The sequence below is a fragment of the Pongo abelii genome, chromosome 1 (genome assembly GCF_028885655.2).
Source record: "Pongo abelii isolate AG06213 chromosome 1, NHGRI_mPonAbe1-v2.0_pri, whole genome shotgun sequence".
Taxonomy (NCBI): Eukaryota; Metazoa; Chordata; class Mammalia; order Primates; family Hominidae; genus Pongo; species Pongo abelii.
The window spans coordinates 42,790,483-42,805,874 of NC_071985.2; the positions used below are offsets into that span (position 1 = coordinate 42,790,483).

Genomic DNA, 15,392 nt, shown 5'->3' on the forward strand with positions numbered 1-15,392 from the left:
GCAGAGGTGTTAAGCTCTCCCTAGAGACAGGGACTCGCAGGGCCATGCCAGCATGGAAGGTCAGGGACATGGGCATGGGGGTGAAAAGGTGTGGTGAGACCCCACTAACCACGCCAGACCCCTCCTGGCCCTTCGCCCCAGCCATTTTCCCTGAAAGCCAACCCCAGCCTGAATCCTTGCTGACCACAAAAGCATCCTCCTGAAATGGGCTGAGTCAGGGAAGGAAGCAAAACACAAGGGCCAATGTTGGGCATGAGGACAAGAAGGCTGTGCGACGGGCCTCTGTGGCAGAATCCTGGCCCCCAGTGATGCCCATGTCTTGGTCCCCAGACTGTGGCTATGTTCCCTTACATGGCAAAGGGGACTTTGCAGATGGGATTACGGTTAAGGGCCCTGCAATGAGGAGATTATCCTGGATTACCTGGGTGGGCTCAATCTTATCACACCAGCTGGGTCAGAGATGTGACCACAGAAGGATCAGAAAAATGCAAGGTTGTGGTTGAAGATGGAGAAAGGGTGCCATGACCCAAGGAATGCAGGAAGTCCCCAGAATTGGAAAAGGCAAGGAAACACCCTCCAAAGAGGAATGCAGCCCTGCTGAGACCTGGATTCCAGCCAGCCTAGTGAGACCCTATCACACTCCTGACCTACAGAACAGGAACATCATAAATTTGTGTTGTTTTAAGCCATAAAATTAATATGGCAGATGCTTTGTTAACAGGAAACTAATACAGCTTCTAAAGATAGCAGAACTCTGACAACTTCCTCTCCTTCTCTCCCTGCACCCCTTATTCCTCCTTCTCGGGTTATTGCTTCTAACACCTTCGTAAGTGCAGACAAAATAAGTGGATTTCTCTGAAAGCAAACCCCCATGCTGGTTTGTTTTGAGCTGTGATTTTAGAGTGATGAGTAGTGTCTCAAGGCGAAAACCAACCTCAGCAACCCACTGTCATGAAGGGGAGGTCCAGGGCCTGCTGTTCCCAGGAGCTGAGGTTGGAGACATGGTCCCTCTGGCAGCAAAGGGGACAAGCAGGTCTCTCCTCCAGCGGGGAGAGGGATCTGAGTTCCAATCCCACCATGCAACTGTGGCACATCATCCCACCTTCTCAGTCACTTTCCTCACACATTAAACAGCAATCAGCTGCTGCCCTGTACTGTCTCTTGCTGGCAGCTCTGAGGGTCACATAAGAAAATGCGGCTGACACAGTGAAGGATGTGCTATTTTCCCATCTGACCCGGAGGGACTGCAACGGAGCAGGTAGCCCAGTTTCTACTTTAGGCTCTGCTGCAGGTCAAGTCATCACGTAGTCCCAGCTCTGGGCTTCAGTCTTCTCATCTTGTGCACTGAGAATGGGCCACAGGAACTGTGAAGTCTCTTCTAGCTCCGAGGTAGAGCATTTGGTTTCTGCCTGACCCCTATCACCGCCTCCTGGAGAGTGCCGGTACTACACTAACCTGCTCCCCTGGTATCTTTACCAGGATTTCAACCAAATTCACCAGCACCCCCTCTTCCCGGGACCCTATACCAGCTGGCTTTCGCAGGCTAAAGGTGCCAGCACCTGGTAGTAGCTATGTAGGTCAAAGAATCATATGCCAAAAAGAGCTTGGCTCCTGATTCTGCATTTGGCAAAAGAAGATGGGCTTGAGCCCTTGCAGCCTCCCTGTCCTGCTTTAAGGATGCCCTACACACATCCTGCCCAGGTCCTCACCAATGAGGCGCTGGCTCCTGCTCGCCCAGGAGGCCCTCCGCTCCTCTCCCAGGAACCCCAACCCACACCCTCACCACCCAACAAAACCCCTCTGCACATAGAGGCAGTGGGGGGTAGGGCCTGAGCTCCAGGAAGAAAGAGAAAGAAAAACTCTCAACTATTAAATCTGTTTAGTAAAGACAATTTCGCTCATACAAAACAACAGTTTACAACAATCGAGTGCTGGACACACCATCTGAGACAAGGGAGGCGCTGCAGGCACCCAGCGCCTTCCCCCATACACAAAGACGACCCTGGGCGCCCCTCCACCACCTGCCCCTGAGGGAGAGGAAAGGTGAAGTATTCCTGCCACCTCTCCCTCCAAGGGAAGGGGGAGTGGGGGGCCATGGCACAGACAGCCTACCCCAGCTGCTCCTCATCTGTGCTGGGGGAGGCCCCTCCCCTCACCAACCCCGAAGCTGAGTTGTTTGGGGTGATGGCAAATGGCTGATGGGCAAGGGGGCAAAGTCGGGACATCTTTGGTGCAAAGACCCCCCCTGACCCACCAGGCCACACAATGGAAATCTGAGGGAAGACCTCAAAAGTGGCCCTGCCTTTGCCCACAAGGGGTAGCTGGCTGATGCCCCAGAACCCAGGAGAAACACAAGAAATGCAAAAGCTCTGTCAACAGAAGCTGCCCAGGCTCACCTACATGAGCTGGGCGGCGGCCCATGGAGAAATGGCTAAAAATTTAAGGAAAATAAAAATGGGTTAATAATGGCAAGAAGGGGAAGTAGAGAGGTCATTCAGTAGATGAATGCCTCAGAGGACCTAGGACCAGCACTAAGTAGGGGGAGGGGGGCTCTGGGGGCTGGGGGTCCAGTCTTCCTGATCGCTGTGCCAGTGCCCGGTCACTCCTCTCTGCCTCCCGGAACCCAGCTAACAGAGACAGGCCACAGAGGGCCTGTTTCAGAATCTGGGTGGGCTTCCCAGGCACTTTGGCAGGCTCAGTATGGGCAGGGCAGACCCAAGAAGGGAGAAAGTTCCTAAGCCCCAGCAGGGCCGTCTCCCTCTGCAGCCCTGCCTGCCCCTGGCCCCTCAAATGCACGATCCCAGGCACAGATCTGCGCACTCATACACACGTGTGCACACACACACACATACACTCACTATTTGTCTGGCACACTGGAGATGTCTGAGGGCTCCGAGAGAGGAAGTGCGTGGCATCCTCCTCCAAGGTGGCCTTGAGCTCCCAGAACGCCTGAGCCAGCGGGGACAACCCCAGGCTGTTGTGGAGAAACAGGGAGGGCAGATGGGACAACACAGGGACAATCCCTATGACAGTTTCCACAAATACCCTCTAACAAACCACAAGCCTTTGCAGTATCCAGAGAGGAAGGCGTCTGGTGGAGAGGAGTGGGGCAAGGACAACAAAAGAGGTTTCATAAAAACTCTAAGTCAAATTACTGATAAAATTGTAAAATGAGCACAGGTTCAAGAGCACCTTGCTCACTTCTCTCCACAGCCTCCCAACCTCCCAGCCTCTCCCACTCTGGGGTGGCCAGAACCAAGGCAGAATTCAGCCACTGATGCAGTTCCAGGCTCCATGCAGCTGAGGAGGAGAGGAGGCAGATGTGGACAGTTCTGTGTCTCTTCGTTTAAAAAATATATTCCTGTAGAGAGTTATTGCTTGTCCTCCCGTGGGCAGGAGGGTGCGGTGGCTCAGTGGGCCAGAGCCGCAGCCTCCAGGGCCCGAGCTTTCTTCCGCCTCTTCAGCAGCAGAGGGTTGGATGCATCTTCAATCTTTTTTATCTTGATCTGCTCATAGTCAACGCGCATTGTGGCCAAGGCACTGGTCATCTCCTCCTGGGGGCACGGCAGCACCAGGAAGGGTACAGAGAGAGCCAGAAGACAGGTAGGAGAGACAGCAGAAGAGAGACGTGAAAGACAGAGACAAGGGCAGGGTGAGGGCGGCAGGGGTGGGAGCAGAGAGAGAAGACGGGCTGGTTAGTGGTCCACGCTGCAGCCTCACCCCAGTGCTGGGCAGCAGAGAGCCTCGCCACGGCACTGCTGCTGTTCCCTGAGAGCCCCCCAGTGATCCCGCAGGAAAGGAGGAAGAGACTTGGGCCAGGAGTCAGGAAACCTGGGTCCAGTCTGCCCCAACCAGTCACCAGCTGCATGACCTTGAGCAGACTGCCCCCCGCCTCTGGGTCTCAGTTTCTCTTCTGCAAAATGAGAAGATGATACCAGATGGTCTTTAAGGTCCCATTAGAGACCCAGGGAGTAAAAGGATTCTAAAAAACAGCCCTGAGTTTGGACAGGAACACAGAATCCTCTGCTCATAACCTGGTCAGCCAAGTGGCCTGGTTGCTGTTCTTGTCATGAAGACACCCCTGGGATGAGAGAGGCAGAATCAAGCTCTCCCCTACCAGCACCACGCCTCACACCTGGGCACTCCCTGCAAGCTGCCCACCCCACCTGGAGCCCCTCTCATCCAGTGGTGCCCCTCACCTTGACATCCTCCCACCGCTCCTTGTCCTCCTTCAGGACCCGGCTGGTGTGCAGTGGGGTTTGAGGGACCTTCGTCGATTGCTGAGAAGAGAGAAAAGGGGTCCAAGTGAAAGCCTGGGGTAGGGTCCTGGCTAAGACTCTGTCCTGTGGAATAGTCCCATGAGACCCAAGGCTCCCCAGCCTGCCGAGCTTACCATGATCCAAGGGTGGTTCATAAACTCAGTGATGGTCATTCTCTGGGTGGGCTCTGTTTTCAGCAGGTTCCGAATGAGCATCTTCACTGTGGGGTGGGACAGGGGGCAGTGACAGCTCAGGGGTCACTCTCCCTGGACTGCTCCTTTCTCCAGTTTTCATGGGGAAACCAGGTTCAAAGAGGGGGTGCCTGGAGGCAGGCTGCCCGAGCAACTGGCCCCAAGGACCATTACGGCTGTGCTGTACCACTTGATAGGCCCTGCACAGCCCCACAGCCTCGGCCCTGCCTCCAGCCCTCCACACAGGCAAAATGAGGCAGGACGTACCCTGCAGGCGTGGGCACAGGTGCTAACCCACAGTTACACCACGCACACGAGATGGAGGCCCATACGTGTGTCTGCGTGTACACACATACACACACACACACACACACGGGCTCTTCCCCTTGTCCTGAAAGCTTGGGTTCTTACCTTCCTCTGATACTTCTGACCATTCTGGGTTGGGAAATTCATACTGGCCCATTCGGATGCGAGTCTTCATGCCCGGAGAGATGGCAAGGCCGTGGTTGGAGTAGAAGGGGGGATACCCACACAGCCTGCATCAACAGGAGGAAGGAAGTGGGAGACAGAACAGCTGTTACTTAGGGGCCCTGCATCAGGAACAGGATGAGAAACAGGCTCTTCTCCTTGTAAAGGTCACAGAGAAATCAGGGCTCATTGACACAGGCACAATATACAAAGTCAAGCACGGGGCCCGGGAATCCAGCATAGCAAGTATCTAAGGCACACACTTTCCAGCCCATGAGCTGGTTTACACCCGCCACTTAGCTATCGGAACTGAGAGAAGGGGCACACAGGGGACTCCCCTGTAGAAAGGGGAATGCTAATGTCTGCCTCTTCCTCTTGTCCTGGAGAAGTACAGGCCGCCCTGACTCCCTGCCCCACCCAGCCCCCTCCCCAGCACACTCACAGGATGTACATGATGACACCCAGGGACCACATGTCACAGGACTTGTCATACTTCTCTGGACCCAGCACTTCTGGAGCTGCAAATCAAAGGTCAACATGGGTGGGCCGGCCCTCAGAACCCTGTGATCCACTCAGTTTCTCTGTGAAAGATGCTCCCCATCCCAACCTTTCAGCCTATCATGAGGTGGCAGCAGCTGGGGCACAGAAGGAAGAGCTGAAGCCCAGCCCAGGGACTGGAACTGAACACCCTCCTCCACGAGGAACCCTGGAACTAGGATCTTAAGATTCTAAAAATCCTGAACTGCATGAGACTTTTAGACCCATGCCGTCCACTTAATTTCACAGATGCTCTGAACACGCTTTGAAAGCTTCTTCCATGCCAATCGGCTGAGGCTCCAGAATAAGACCTGAGTCCAGACTCCACTGAGAATCTGATGGAAACCATGGCTCTTCTCAGAAAGATCCCGGCAGATCCTTTCCTACAATTCCTCCACTGTAGCTTCGCTCTGACAAGCCCTACTTCTCAGCAGGTCCCAGCAGAACCAGCACCAGAAGGGGCCATACAGACACAACTCTCCTAGGATTTGCGGCCCCCCAGATAGCCAAGAGGAGGGGCTGAGAAAAGTTCTGGGAAAAGCCTAGGTCCCTGGGCCCCCTGTGGACTTACCCACATAGTATGGCGTATAACAAGGAGTGGTCAAAGAGTTGTGGCTGGTGGTTTCCTTGGCAAAGCCAAAGTCAGTGAGTTTCAGGATGGCGTTGGGCCTTTTGGAGGTGTATAAGAGATTCTCAGGCTACAGAAAGAGAGACAGAAAAACAGCAACCCTGCTGGACCTGGGAGGGGCTATCAGAAACCAAAAGGATCCTGGTTCCTCCCTTCCTCTACTCATCCAGCAACCATTTGCCTATCCCGGGCACTGCCCACCAAGAGGAGTGGCAGCTCTCTATGGGCAGGTGCCTGCCTCCGCAGGGTTTCCAGAGTGCCTGGACATAACAGACTGACACACAGAACCCGCAGTAAACACCACAGGAACAGAGAAACCAAACGTGTGACTGGGGGGTTCTGCCTGAGGAGAACCACAGGGCTGAGTGGGGCCGGAGAATGCTTCGCTACTGGGTTTAGGGGTTTGCCCATGGGCAGAGAGGGCAAGGCCCTACAAGGCAGAGAAGGGCATGCTCAGGAACCAGGCAGCAAGGACGCAGGGTGGCCTGGCAACCATCTCTGGGGTGGCCACAGCCCCTTTGTTGCCCCCTATAGCACTTGGGCTCAGGGTTATGAACAGCTGGCACCTTGACATCCCGATGGGCAATGTTGATTGAGTGCAGATACTGGATGGCCTCACCGATGCTCTTCATGATTTCGGATGCTTCTGTAGAGGGGAGAAAGAAAGTCACAAAGACACGTCATTAGGCTTGAAAACTCAGTGCACCGGTCCTACCTCTGTGCAGCCTAAGGCTCCCCACAGCCATCACCCACCCCAGAAACAAAGCCACCAGGAGCTGCCCTGGTCAGCTGAGGCAGCCCTTGCAGCATGCTGGAGGGGGCAGCAGCCTCAGCACCCTTCCCCAAGAGCAGGCACTGCAAAGGCCCCCTTCAGACCCCCACTGCCCTGCCTGCCTGCACCTGCTCCCACAACAGACCCTTTCTACCTCTTTCTGTGAATGCCTGGTCTCCTCGATCCTGGATTCGGCTAAAGAGTTCTCCACCGTCCAAACTGAAATGAAGCCACAGTGAGATCCGGAGAACACAACAGCCCGCCGCCACTCTCCACTGCCCCCCAAAAAATCAAGTGTTTACATTTCAGGCTTCAGGCCCATCCCTGGGCTGTCCTCAGAGGGCGAGGTGCCTGAGTGAGGAGTGGGAACAGGCTGGGCTGGGACCAGAACAGTGGCTGCTTACCATTCCATGACAATCAGCAGGCACTTCCTCCCTGCGTACAGATTCTCGTACACATCCACGATCCGTACGATGTGTGGGCACTGGGAGGCCCGCCAGTGCAGCTCCACCTCCCTGCGGGCCTTGGGACAGTCCTGAAGCATCTGCAGGCCAAACAGCTTCCTGAGTAACTGCGCTGTCACATGGGCCTGCTCTAAGCCCCTGGCCCCCATGCCCTGACATTGCCACTGACATACCACAAACCCCCCACTCCTGCTGGCCCCTCCCTACCAGCCCCCTTGGCACATTTCGTGAGGCCTCTGCAGTTCCTTATCTGCTCTATATGAAATCTCACGATGACTCTCTTGGGGCCTTGACAGTTACACTGAGATCAGCCCTCAAGCCATTCAGTCCAGCTTAGGCCTGTCTCCAGCTTAGGCCATGAAGTCTACTCTAGAAGGCAGGCAGCACTCAGGTACTGGGAAGCAGGGGGTGAAGGGGCTTCGGGGAGAAAGGCAGACTGAGAAAAACCAATACAGTATTGGAAAGAGGGCTAGAGAGAAGAGAGACTCCAGAGTCCATAGGAAAAGGCACCTTCTCAATTACTCAGACCCAGCACAACAAATCCAGAGAAATGTTCTCTCTACCTCTGTAGCTGACTTCAACCAGCCTTGGAAGTCAGCCGGATGCCAGTTTGAATCCAGTTATTACTAGATTTCCAAGCTTGAGCAAGTTACTTAACTCGTCGAACCTCACTGATGCCCCTTCTTCTCCCTGGACCAGTTAGTTGGCTAGGGGTATTAAAGAAGGCTGGCTTCTCACCAGCCTCAGGGGTTCAATCTTGACCTGTCTAAGCCAGTCTCGTTAATTCCAGTCCCTTTGCTAGTGACTGGCTTGGGAACAAGCCTACAACCCAACTGGCCAAGAGCCTTGTAAGAAATCTGCTGCCAGGCACAGTGGCTCGCGCCTGTAATCCCAGCACTTTGGGAGGCCGAGGTGGGCAGATCACGAGGTCAGGAGATCAAGACCATCCTAGCTAACACGGTGAAACCCCGTCCCTACTGAAAATACAAAAAAAAAATTAGCCAGGCGTGGTGGCGAGCGCCTGTAGTCCCAGCAATTCAGGAGGCTGAGGCAGGAGAATGGCGCGAACCCTGAGAGGCAGAGCTTGCAGGGAGCCTAGATCATGCCACTGCACTCCAGCCTGGGCGACAGAGCAAGACTCCATCTCAAAAAAAAAAAAAAAAAAAAAAAAATCTGCCAAGAGGCTTCTTAAAGGGAGCACAAGAAACCTACATCATCTCTCCTGTATATGGCACCTGGGACCATGACAGTCACATTATTACCAGTAAGGGGGGCCTAAGAGGATAAACCAATGCACTGAGGAAGGCAACCAGGAGAAATGGCAATCACCTGGATCCTCGCTGACATCACCAGGGATCCCTCAGGACTTCTTTTTGACAAGATAATGAACTCTTCTTACTGTTTAAGCTGCTTTTCATGAAATTTTCTATTGCTTGGAGCCAAAAGCATCCTGATCTACCCTTCCTTTGTAAAGTGGGGATGGATAATGGCTTCTGTTTCACAGATTTGTTGTGAGGATTAAATGAAATATTTCCACAAAGCACCTCACAGAGTATCTGACATGTGCTCACTAATAGCTGTCATTTTTATCACCAATTGTCTAAGTGCAAGCACAGGTGCCAAAATAATTAAGACAAGGACACTCACAGATTTAGCATCTTCATGGGAAGTCTAGATGAGCCCTACACAGTCCACACTCCAACTGCTTTGGACATTCAGAGGGCTGGGGTGTCCAAGAGACATGCTAGGAAGGAAATGGACAGGCAGAGGGAAGGCATGCAGGCAGAGAGAAACGTGGGAAGCAGGTGCTGACTGACCGAGATGGAGTGGAGCTGGGGTGACGCCTAAGAACCTGCTGGAAAGTGTCTGAAGCTTGCAAATAAGATCAGATGGCCATGATGGAGCCAGCTTGCAGAGGGAAGGGAAGGGCAAACGAGCATTTCCAACAAGAAAGCTGGCATACATTTATGCTATGGCCCATGATATGTTGGGTTTTCCCTAACTGTACATTTGCCATTTTACAGGATGGGGAAGCTGAGGCTCAGAGAAGTAGCATGCCCAAGGCTAAGTTTCTGAGAAAAGGCAGAGCCAAGGTTGGAATCCAGGCCTGGTAGACTCCAAAGACCAAGTCTTTCCACCACACCACCCAGCTTTTAGAGGAGGCGGGAAGCCAAGATTTCTCAGACTGACTTTGCAGAGGCAATTCCCCAAACAGGTGACTAGAAGGAATCAATGACTAGATAACTCGGTCTCTCCCATGGTGTAACAGGTGGCCGGAGCCAATAGTTGCAGGAGGCAAGGTTCCCAGGAGGTCACACTGCCACCTTGTGGCCATATGAGGACACCGCATGGGTCTTGAGTTCTGCCACTTTCAACTTCATTCGGGTTTGTTTGTTTGTTTCTAAGACAGGGTCTCACTCTGTTGCCCAGGCTGGAGTGCAGTGGCACAATCTTGGCTCACTGTAACCTCCGCCTCCCGGGTTCAAACAATTCTCCCACCTCAGCCTCCTGAGTAGCTGGGATTACAGGTGTGAGCCACCACGTCTGGCTAATTTTTTGGTATTTTTAGTAGAGACCAGGTTTCGCCATGTTGGCCAGGCTGGTCTCGAACTCCTGGTCTCAAGTGATACCCCACCTTGGCCTCCCAATGTGCTGGCATTACAGGTGTGAGCCACCATGCCCAGCCTTCAACTTCATTCATTTGGATGTACCAGGAAAAAAGTTTACTTTCCCATGCTCTAAGGGGAGCAAGAGAAGGCACTGGCCAATTTCCTTTGTATATAATTCAATCCAGCAAGCATTTACCGAACTCCTACTATGGGCCATGCATTGCACTGAATGTCAAAACCAAATAGAGCAGTCCTGATCTGGAAAAGCCTAGGCTAGTGTGGGGCAGAAGAAGATATGAGGGGAGACACAGAAAATCCTTAAAATCCAGTGAGATTACATACTGTAAGAGTGCTAAATTCAAAGGGTTCAGGAGGAACAAGGTTTCCACAGCTGCCAAGCAGAAAGAACCTCGATCGCCCCCTACAGGCACACAGGAACTGGAGTCCAGAGGAGAAGAATCAAAGTTGTCAGATTTACTCAGAAGCAATTCCTGGTTGTAGAGTTACAATCAGGGAAGACTTGGCCCAGTCTGAAATTTGTCAATTTCTTCTTGCACAGCCTCACAGAAAGGTCTACCTTTCAGAGCCTGTGCCACATGCATTTAGGAGCGATGATACCTGCCTAGCCTCCCTCTCATAGAAACATTATGAGCATCTAATGAAATAATACCTCTAAAAGTGCTTTATTATCAGAAAGGCATTCATCACTGTCAACCAGTACCATTAATGCCACAGTACAGGGGAGTCCCTCCGTCACCACTGAGTTGAGCCTGGAGCATGTGGATGTAACCAGCACAAGTCACCAGCAAGACTGTAGGCTGGGTTTCTGTCCTCAGCCCAGTGACCACCACCAGGACATCTGCCAACCAGAGCTGTGCTAAGTGAGGATGCACCAAGGTCCAAATCTAAATGCGTGCTCCTTAGCACCCCCTGAATTCCAAGCGCTCACTGCAACTTCCGCACTTTCTGCCCTAGACACGTTAGTAGTGCATGGCACAAGGCAAAGGAGAGTTTGCGCAAGAAGGGCTAGGTTCACATCGCACTTCCAGACTTGCACAAACTCTCTACCCATTAGAGGAGACGGATGTAGCACAGTGAACCTAGGCTTTGCAATCACATGCATTTTGAATCCCAGTTCTGCACTTCCTCGCTTGTATCACACAAGCCCACCTATCTTTCTGGAAAGGGCTTCCTCATCTGTAAAATTAGATTCAACTTCGTGAAATAACATCCTTGAAGGTGCTTCAGAAACTCTATATAGGGTAGTTTTCACTTTGAAAAAATTTACCATTTTGTATATTTATGCCTTATCTGCCCAACCTGAGTTTCTAATGGACAAGATCTAATTTGATTTCTGCTTACTCCCTCCCCTCTTCCTTCCCTCACCTAGTGGTTAGGAACTTCTGAGCTAACACCCCCTCATTCTGTTGCTTCTTCTCCCTACTAAACTCTCTCCCCCAGTGACTGAGTGAGGGTGAGCTGTCCTTTCCGTCCTGAAATAAATTGGAAAAGGTAGTATTTTAAATTTCTTAGAGAAACTTAGCAAGAATTTCCCATGAAGACTGGTCATTGCACATCCTGCATTTGTATTCCAGAACTTAAATTAAATTAAAAAAAAAAAAAGACTGGTAATTGACATCCATCTAGGCACATGTTTATCAGAAATCCCGGACTGGATAGGAAAATCAATCCAAGCAATGAAAGCCCTTCAGATGGGTGAGGCAGGCTGGCTGACGTCATGGGGGCACAGCCCTGAAGTGCCAAAGTGGCTCTGTGGACAAGTGTGGAGCGCAGAAGGCCTGGAGAAAGGAAACCAAGAATGTGCTAATCTGGAGTACAGGGCTAAGTAAAGAACAGCAGGGGAGGTGGCCTGCACTCCAAGCCAAAGAAGAGACAGGGAAGGAAAGCAGGACTCCTAGGGCACTGCCAGAGGCCACCAGCAGAGCGAGGCGGCAGGTCCACCCAGAAGCCAAGGCCCCTGCTCCTTGAGCATGGGCATGGCCATGGGCAGTGGAGGCCAACAGGCCCTGAACCACACTCTGAGGACTGGAGACTACAAAAAGGAAGGGTCTTCCCACTAAAAAGCCACAGATCATTAGTCAAGGAATGCCTGGAGGAATTGTGAAATATTTTAAGCCCAAACTAAGCCCCGGTCCAACATTGTGACTCACCTCAGCCCCACACAGTTTGTGCCTGAAATTCTCTTACATGTAGAAAAGGTTAATGATTGCGTGTGCTCAGCTGCAATGCAACAGGCAAGGCCCCCTGCCAACTGTGGCAGGGGCAGGGGGCCAAGCCACAGAGCCCATTGCCTGGGAAGGAAGCTCTAGGACAGCGGCAGTGAGGGAGCTGCGGGAGCTGCCTAAATACTGTCCCATGCCTCTCTGTCTCTTCCAGAACCTGAGAGGAAGAAGGACAGGACCCCTCCCCCTATTCAGGGTGTGCATGGTTCCCCTCATCTCCTCCTGCAAGTCTGCCATTGTGGAGCCACGTGGGAAGACTCAGGAGTGGTCAGCATTAGAAGCCTGGCTGAGCCAGAGGACAGGAAAGCAACCGGCACTCAGGGCCTGACGTGCTACTCGCCAGCAAGGTGGACATGAAGACAAGACTGGGAAGGAGCAGGCCCCAGGCCCTCAGGAGGACCCCCTTCACAAGCGCCACTGCTCACTAGCTATGTGAACTTGGGAAAGTTTCCAACCCCTTTGTGCGTTGGTTCCCTTATCCATTAATAGGACAGTAATAGCCCCTACCTCATGGACTTGCTATACGAGATGAGTTAATAGATGTGCATGATGTAAATAACTAAGAATAACGCTTGGCACGTAATAAGTACTGCATCCGTGTTTGCTATTATTATTCTGCTCCCCACTCCCCATGTGTTGGAAGTCCCACTGGGGTGGGCAACTGGGATTCCATTACACCCATTTCAATGAAGGTGTTATTAATAGCTCTGGGCACTGGACAGAGGGGGGACCCCAGGACAGGGGGAGGAAAGCAGGCTGTGGCATCCCAGCCCTGCACACTCCCTCACTACACCACCTAAGCTGGGCAGCTAGGGGCGGGGGTGCGCATGTAATGAGAGAAGGAAGACATCCCTCCCCAAGACAGACTCTGATTCAGCGCCAAAAGCGATGCAAAAGGCTGATTCTGGCACCAAGTGTGTTGTGGGTGTGTGGTGCGGTATGTGGTGCATGTTGTCAAACAAGACCTCCTCTTCACTCCCAGGAGGCAGCTGGGGGTCAGGGGGAAAGCCACGTGTGTCACACACTAACCCACCGTGCCTCCAGGCCAGGGCCACCCACTCTGGTTCCTGGACCACCGGCGCCTCTGCTGCACCACATGGAGGATGGCTGGCCCAGGTGCTCTGCGGGGTGTAAAGGAAAGAGGACTCGGGAGGGCAGCTGCTGCGGGTGAGCCTCAGCAACCTCTTAGCAAGGTGCTGGAGCAGGCTGCAGGCCGAGGGGGGCTGGCAGTGCTCTGTGCTAAGTGGCTGCTAAGTATTGTTGGCCCTTGAACAACCCAGGTTTGAACTGCGTGGATCCATTTACACAGGGATTTTCTTCCACTTCTGCCAGCCCTGCAGCAGCAAGACCAACCCTTCCTCTTCCTCAGCCTACTCAAAGTGATTTTCTTAATGATGCTTATTTTCTTCTAAGAATAAAGATATAATACACGTAACAGACAAAACATGTGTTAATCAACTGTGTAATCAGTAAGGCTTCGAGCCAACAGTAGGCTATTATCTAATAGTAGTTCTCGGGGAATCAAAAGTTTTCTTTTGTTTCTTTGTTTTGTTTTTTTTTTTGTTTTTGTTTTTGTTTTTGTTTTTGAGACGGAGTCTCGCTCTGTTGCCCAGGCTGGAGTGCAGTGGCACGATCTCTGCTCACTGCAAGCTCCGCCTCCCAGGTTCACGCCATTCTCCTGCCTCAGCCTCCCGAGTAGCTGGGACCACAGGTGCCCACCATCACGCCCGGCTAATTTTTTGTATTTTTAGTAGGGACGGGGTTTCACCATGTTAGCCAGGACGGTCTCGATCTCCTGATCTCGTGATCCACCCGCCTCAGCCTCCCAAAGTGCTGGGATTACAGGCGTGAGCCACCGTGCCCGGCCTTTTTTTTGTTGTTTTTTTTTTTTGTTTTTGAGATAGAGTTTCACTCTCGTTCCCCAGGCTGGAGTGCAATGGTGCAATCTCGGCTCACCGCAACCTCCACCTCCCGGGTTCAAATGATTCTCCTGCCTCCGCCTCCCGAGTAGCTGGGATTACAGGCGTGTGCCACCACGCCCGGCTAATTTTGAATTTTTAGTAGAGACAGGGTTTCTCCATGTTGGTCAGGCTGGTCTTGAACTCCCAATCTCAGGTGATCTGCCCAACTCAGCCTCCCAAAGTGGGAATCAAAAGTTTTATGTGAATTGTTGACTGCTCAGGGGTCAGTGCCCCTAACCCTTGCATTGTTCAAGGGTCAACTGTGCTTCAAATGGGTCATCTCACCCACTTCACCCCCACCCTGGGAGGAAACATCTTATTTTATAAATGAGAAAACTCATTGAGTCATTAGTTCACGACCTTTTGGCCAGTTGTCCCTGGCAGGGCTGGACTTTGAATCCTGCTCTGGCTGCTCCTAAAGCCTCCTTTCCACCACCCCACAGTAAGGCAAAGAGTTCAAAATCTGCCCAAGACTGTCCACAACAGCAACAGCCAGAAATGGAGGCTGAAAATGCCTTAAAGTGTAAACCCTTTGATGTTAAAATTCTACTTTTAGAATTTCATCCTCAGGTATTAATCATAGATGTATCTTTAAGAAAATATACATCTCAAGAGTTATTTACCTTTACTAGAAATAGCTAACAAACTTATTAGTCTACTTTGTGTTGCTATTAAGAAATACCTGAGACTGGGTAATTTATAAAGAAAATATATAACTGGCTTATAGTTCTGCAGCTGGTACAAGCGTGGCACTAGTATCTGCTTTTGGTGAGGCCTCAGGAAGCTTACAATCGTGGTGGAAGGATAAGGGGGAGCAGGGATGTCACATGGCAAGAGCAGGAGCAACAGGGGTGGGGTGCCACCCACTTTTAAACAACCAGATCTCCTAAGAACTCACTATCTTGAGAACAGCACCAAGCCATTCACGAGGGATCTACCCCCATGGCCCAAACACCTCCCACCAGGCCCCACCTCCCACATTGGGGATTACACTTCAACATGAGATTTGGAAGAAACAAACATCCAAACTATATCACAAACTTAAGGCCCAGAGATAAGTAACAGAGGTTGTTTTATGTAAAAGTGAGTTTAGCTACACAATCTGCAGCCACTAAAATGGTGTTTCAGATGAATATTAAATGGGGAAATGTGGATTCCTGAGTGTCTACTAGATTCTCAGGTATCATCACTGTCATTGTCTAGAATACTATCCTAGTTTTTCTTTTGCATCCCAAATCCCAACGTGTACTTTCTTTAAAT

General features: G+C 51.8%; 1 protein-coding gene across 2 annotated transcripts in view; it reads right to left on the bottom strand.

The window, feature by feature from the left end:
• Positions 1-1,864: 1,864 nt before the first annotated feature.
• Positions 1,865-15,392, bottom strand: part of MAPKAPK2 (MAPK activated protein kinase 2) — a 49,267-nt gene continuing 35,739 nt past the window's right edge. The window contains exons 2-10 of one of the 2 annotated variants that reach the window (XM_002809542.6): positions 7,260-7,399; positions 7,010-7,074; positions 6,650-6,729; positions 6,027-6,153; positions 5,361-5,436; positions 4,862-4,986; positions 4,394-4,479; positions 4,200-4,280; positions 1,865-3,554 (exon numbers count right to left, since the gene is read on the bottom strand). In XM_002809542.6, the coding sequence (XP_002809588.1) occupies positions 3,411-3,554; positions 4,200-4,280; positions 4,394-4,479; positions 4,862-4,986; positions 5,361-5,436; positions 6,027-6,153; positions 6,650-6,729; positions 7,010-7,074; positions 7,260-7,399 (924 nt within the window). In that variant the 3' untranslated portion in view covers positions 1,865-3,410. Of the gene's footprint in view, positions 3,555-4,199; positions 4,314-4,393; positions 4,480-4,861; positions 4,987-5,360; positions 5,437-6,026; positions 6,154-6,649; positions 6,730-7,009; positions 7,075-7,259; positions 7,400-15,392 lie in introns of both variants that reach the window. The other variant, XM_054521811.2, reaches the window with a different exon arrangement.